This window comes from Urtica dioica, chromosome 1, assembly GCF_054948205.1.
Source record: "Urtica dioica subsp. dioica isolate 48M chromosome 1, U.dioica_male_clone48M_v1_H2, whole genome shotgun sequence".
Classification (NCBI taxonomy): Eukaryota; Viridiplantae; Streptophyta; class Magnoliopsida; order Rosales; family Urticaceae; genus Urtica; species Urtica dioica.
Genome location: NC_142756.1, coordinates 54638326 through 54644204, shown reverse-complemented (window position 1 = coordinate 54644204; position 5879 = coordinate 54638326). Strand labels below are relative to the sequence as shown.

Here is a 5879-nt window from a genome sequence, read left to right as displayed (position 1 = left end):
AATAAAATAGTCAAAAACTGTTAAAACTGCATGCAGAGGTCTTTGTTGTGTACATTTTTTTATAGCTCTGTCCCTCCCTTTTAATAATTATTTGGCAAGATTGCTCATTCAAATACAATAGCCAAAGATATAATATATAGTACAGTTATACCCATTATATATTGTTGAATTTAACAAATTATTTAGTTTGAACGAACAAAATTACCATTTATTATTCAGTCTTGTAGATATATGACTATGTATAATAATCTAAGCCAAAATTGTAAATCATGACAATCAATAAGAGGAACACTCAAACAAGACAAGCAGGGCCGGTCCAATCGTTGTCAAGGCCTTAAGCGTAGTTTAAAAATGAGGCCTTAAGTATCAAATTTTTAAAAAATAATATAATTTTTTTAATTTTGAAGAGCACCTTTTTTTTTCTAAATTTAATTCGTCTAGCGTTTCTGTTTGATCTTGCTACGGAAAATTGAGGCTCATAACTTATGGATATCCAAGCCCGTTTTGGACGTTAATATTAGTAATTTATTTTGGAAAAAGTCAAAACATAACTTCATGCATATGCTAATTTAGCTTGCATATTGTGACATCCGCAGTAAAGGAAAAATATATTTTATGTATAGGGCAAAGGTAAACATCATTGGGTCTGTTTAAAAAAAAAATCAAATTCGGGGCTCTGGAAAAAAAAAAAAATTAACCCTATGACAAATAAAAAGAGGCCTAAATTGGGCCTTATTTTTTCTCAAAATTTTAGAGCCTTATGCCACCGCTTAAGTCGCTTAATGGGCTGGCCGACCTTGAAGACAAGACGCAAATATTTCGTTTTTCTTTTCTAATATTAATTAAGACAAGCCCACAATTACATATTTTCCCTTGGTACAAATTATAATAAATATCAAAGGTAGATATTAATTAAAAAAAAAAGTATATATCAAAGAAAGATACGGTAGAATTTCTCAAAAAAAAAAAAAAAAAAAAAGACACGATAGAAAAATGAGGGATCAGCTTATCCTGTACGGCAATAAGTGAACAGAGAATGCCAACGGTCCGTAGCCACAAATTCCCAGGATCTTACAACTCTCTCAAATTTATTAGCATAGAAAACATAAACGAAAAAAAAAATGTAGCGAGCCACAAGACATAGAGTACGAAGAGAATAGTATAAGCACGCTGCAACGGTATTTTGTCTCATATCATGAATGCTTTGCTGAAAAATGTTTGGACCGTAGCCGAGTCGAGGATTCCCAAAATGGCCTTGTGATCGGTGCAGCGAGGGGTCTTGAACTGCACAAGGGTACCGCCATTGCGGACAAAGTAGTCGAAGATGCTCTTGAAAGTGCCTTTGGCGACGATCTTCAACTCGAGAGGGCCCAAAGTGTTGTTTCTCCGGATCATTTTGTAGCAGTCGTCGGTGAATGACTCGTCGAGCTTGTTAGCGCAGTCCTGAAGTATATCTTCCTCGACCTCGTCCTCGTCTCCCCCGATCTCCCAGTAGATGACGTAGTGGCCGGGCCTGTCTGTGGGCCGGGCAGCATGGCTGGTGTAGTCCGCCAGCTCAGCTTTGGCCCGGCTCGTCAGCACCTCCGCCGCCTTGTCCACCGCGATCTGGAGGTCTCTCTCCGTCGTCTTGTCGATAGTCACACTCAGAAGAAGCTTCCGCCGGCACACGAAGCTCAACTTTGGGGTCTCGTTGTGGAACCCGACCGCTTCTACGATGTCACCCAGTCTGTACCGGTACAACCCTAGACGGACAACCACCATACAAATAATTATAGCCAGGCTGACACATGCGAAGTTCTGTTATTAAAAGTTCATTTTTGGGTTATTAAAAAATAGTTCATTTGAACCACGAAAAAAAGAATAAATTAAGTTCCATCTTTAAAAGGTAAGAATTGTGAAACAATATAAGGTAAATGAAACAAGTATACGTTTTTACTTCCTTACCATTGAAAGTGGTGAGAACCATCTCGTACTCTTGTCCGACCTTGACCTCGGAGAGCGGAACAGGCTCATCTTCCACGTAGACGTTCCCGACAGAGATGGACTCGATCTCCCTCTGTCTATGAAGCGGTATGAACTCGAAGTACGCAATCGTAGGGACCACCGCATAGGAAGCGTTCTCCGGCGGAGAATGAGGGTCAACGCTAAGGCCAATGAAGCCCTCCGACGCTGCGAACTCATAGTTGACCAAAGGCACGCCTTTCGCGTAGTGCCTGAGCCGCTTCACGTAGGGCTGCATTGGCCCTGTCATGATAGAGCACACGAACTTTGCATTGGGCCAAAGTTTCGGGACGAGGCCGTGCCATCCAAAACTCTTGAGCTCCTCGCATGCGGCTTCGGTCTTCGAAGCCAAGGTAGGGTTCGGGAAGATGATGTCAAGGACCGCTTTTCTCAGTGCAAGGTTGTCGATCCTAGGGTTTAGAGTCCCTCCCTTTATGTCGGCGCACAAGTCTTCCCAGGCCTCTTCTAAGGCCGAGAAGGCCTGAGCTATGGAATAGGCGTAGATGGAGGCAACGGACTCGACTTCATCCGCGAAGAAGAGGCCGAGAAGGAGGTGGCAATACGTGGACTGTTTGAAGTCTCCGCTGGAGATGACCTCGTGTGGGCTGAGAGTGTACGACTTGAGCTTCTCTTGCTTCACTTTGAACTCGTCGCTGTTGAATAAATGCGTTGTGAGTGGTCCCACAGCCAAACCACCCTTTGTCCTTTTCTGTAGTTTGTTACAGTATATGAACTCGAGGATTTTCCCTCCTTTCCTTGTTGGATAAGCCCTGTAAAAATTACATTACACGAGTAGTTTATTCCAATTTATTTTTCTAGTGATCAATATATTGTAAATATAAGAAAAACCAAATGAGCTAAAAGGTAAAACAGCCAAAAACTACTTGCTTTGGTCCAAGACAAATTATTTATTTCCAATCATTAGACATACCAACGTAATGCAGTCTTGGGTTTAGACATATAATGAACCAGCTTCGTGTCTTTGAAACTTACCCGAATTATGGAAATGCAATGAGCCAAATTTGAACCATTTTTTTATTCGATAGCTTACGTACCTTGATATGTACGAAGCAGTTAATCTGTTCAATTCGAGAAAGTTTGGAGCCCAGTGACCTGTCAATGGAATATGCTTTGCTCTTCCTTCTGTAGTCCCAGAACTGTATATATTAATCAAAATATAATATTTGAGGTGAAAGCTAATAATTAATTATTAATGAGCGATATGTAGCTAATTAAATTCATTATGTTTTGGCATACGAAAGACTTTATCTAGAAACAAGTTGTTTATTTGGGTTTGTTTTCTAGCAGTGTATGTAATCCATGAATTAGCTAGTTAAAATTTATTATGTTTTTGGGCCTTTTGGTATATTGAAGACTTTATCTAGAGACAAGTTGTTCATTTTGGTTTGTTTCCTAGCGGTATATATAATCCATGAATTAATAATAATACTGATTGCGGATCGAGCGAGGTATGAAAACAACAGCATTAGAAACGTGTAAGAAAATTTTATAAGGGCTTAAGTTTCTGAAAATTCCAAAAATTGAAATTGATATCCTCAAGAATAGTTTTATTTTCATTATATATTCATGAATATTATTTACATATATGGTGTTTGATTATTCAAGCCAGCAGCCCCGCTGGAGTCGCCAGATTCTTTTGACTGCAGGTTCACACGCAATTATAAAAATATCAAGTATTTATTGTAATTAGCTGATTTGATTTTACTCTTTAATTAATTAAATTATTTGAATAATTAATTTTATTGCTGAATAATTAATTTAATTAAATTCGATTTGATAGATTATTTTCTTAATAAAATAAAACTTGGACTATTTTTTAAAAAGAAGATAGACTATTAGATTACTTGCCTAATTGTGTCTAAAAATAAACCCTAATAATAATAATAATAATAATAATAGTAATAATAAATCGCCAATTTCTTTGACAGCTGGTTCACATAATAATAATAAGTCGCCAATTTATTTGTCAGCTGGTTCACATAATAATAATAATAATAATAATTATTATTATTATTATTATTATTATTATTATTATTATTATTATTATTATTATAATTAATAGATCTGTCCACGCAACCTAATAGTCACAAATTCTTCAAAACTTTGCATTGTAAATTTCATAATGAATGAATAAATATAATTTTTGTATATTATTGAAGAAATCTGTTTGAAATAAAGAAAATGGATATAAATATAGTCAGAAACTTTAGGTTAAATGTTTAAGGTCTGAATTAAGTGTCCAACCAATCACCCAGAGGTGAGGTCTTGAGGAAGTGAATTCAAACTCCACAAATACAATTTTTTTCTTCATAATATGAAATATAAAATGCTATGTTCGTAATTTGTACTTTAATGTTTAATATATTTGATCATTGAAATATTGCAAAATGTAATCAAAGATATATTAATAGAGATAAAATGAGTACAGCTAGCTAAAACCCTTATCTGAGCATTTATCTACAGGACGGAGCTAGAAACTTAAATTAAATTAAAGGGGTCTAATTTGTAAAATATTTAAAAGAGCTAAGTTGTATATTTTTTGGGTTGAAAATAAAACTCTCAAAAGTGTAAAATTGCATGCAGAGGTCTGTTGTGTACATTTTTTTTTATAGCTCTGTCTTTTCCTTTTAATAATTATTTGGTTGGATTACTCATTCAAATACAATAGCCAAAGATATATAGTATACACTACAACAAATAAGGTCAATTGATGCGATTAATCGCACGGCATCTAAACTGACAACGTGTGCGACTAGTCTTACCGGAAGGCCAAAAACAAAAACAGACTAAATTATATATATATATATATATATATATATATATTGGTGTATTAAACAATTTATTTAGTTTGCACGAACTAAATTATTACCATTTATTACTCAGTCTTGTGGATACATGACAATGTATAATCTAAGCCTCCAATTCTTTGCATGCATGTTTAAGAGTTTTATTCTCTAACAAAACAAAAATGATAATAATAAATATGCTAAAGAGAAATCGGGACAAAGTTCTGAAAAGCATATATAGTCACACAAAAAATAGTCCGATTAAGTAATGGTATTTTTTTTTAATTTATTAATATATATATGATCGGTTTTAACACGAACAACTAGTTATAAGTCAACTTATATCGATATAGATCATATGGAGTTATATATGTGTATACATACGAAAATATTGATGGACCTTAGAGCCAGTGCAGTGACGGGGTATTGGGTGAGCAATGGTGACGTGTCTCCATCGGCAATCCTCCGAATGAACGGCTCAAAATCAGCATGGACGGCGAGAGGAACAGAGGTCTTGTATAGCGATTCAAGTTCGGAATCATCCGTGTTTTGGATTTCGGCGTCTCCAAGCCATTTCTTCAAATACTCGGTGCCTTGGTTCAGCTCGAGAATCTTCCGGAGCGTCCTAGTCTGGGCCGCCCCGGCGTTCCTTGTAACCTCCTCAAACCAGCCGATGATGTCATCATTTTGGCCGTTGTGCTGGACAAAGCCGTTTCCGTTGCCGTTGTTCATTTTAGGGCAAAAAAGAAAATAAAGATTGGAAAGGATAGAAAGAAAGAAAGAAAGGCAGATCAAAGACAGTAGTTGTGGCAGTTTTAATGTGAAAATAGCCGAGGGTTTTTGTCAATGTGGGTTGTTCTCATTTGTTGAATCCCTCGGCCTTTATATAGCATAATTTTATGATTATTTGATGATTCAATACACTAGCTATAGGAAAATGTTTAGTATTTACCGTCTGATCTTGTGTACGTAAGTTGAGTATTCGACCACGTGTTTATACGTATAGTCAATTTTCACGTGGAAAATTAATTATGAAAATGGTATTTCATTGACCAGTTAGTATTACCTACA

The 5879-nt window shown here is 36.1% G+C and overlaps 1 protein-coding gene across 1 annotated transcript; it reads right to left on the bottom strand.

Moving 5' to 3' along the window:
- Window positions 1-964: 964 nt before the first annotated feature.
- LOC149408133 (indole-3-acetic acid-amido synthetase GH3.10-like) lies at window positions 965-5645 on the bottom strand. The gene is made up of 4 exons (XM_089628358.1): window positions 5209-5645; window positions 3057-3158; window positions 1945-2771; window positions 965-1742 (listed from the first exon to the last, which is right to left on the bottom strand). Exons 1-4 carry the CDS (start codon window positions 5538-5540, stop codon window positions 1189-1191), a joined length of 1815 nt encoding a protein of 604 aa, XP_089484484.1. The 5' UTR covers window positions 5541-5645; the 3' UTR covers window positions 965-1188.
- Window positions 5646-5879: the final 234 nt, after the last annotated feature.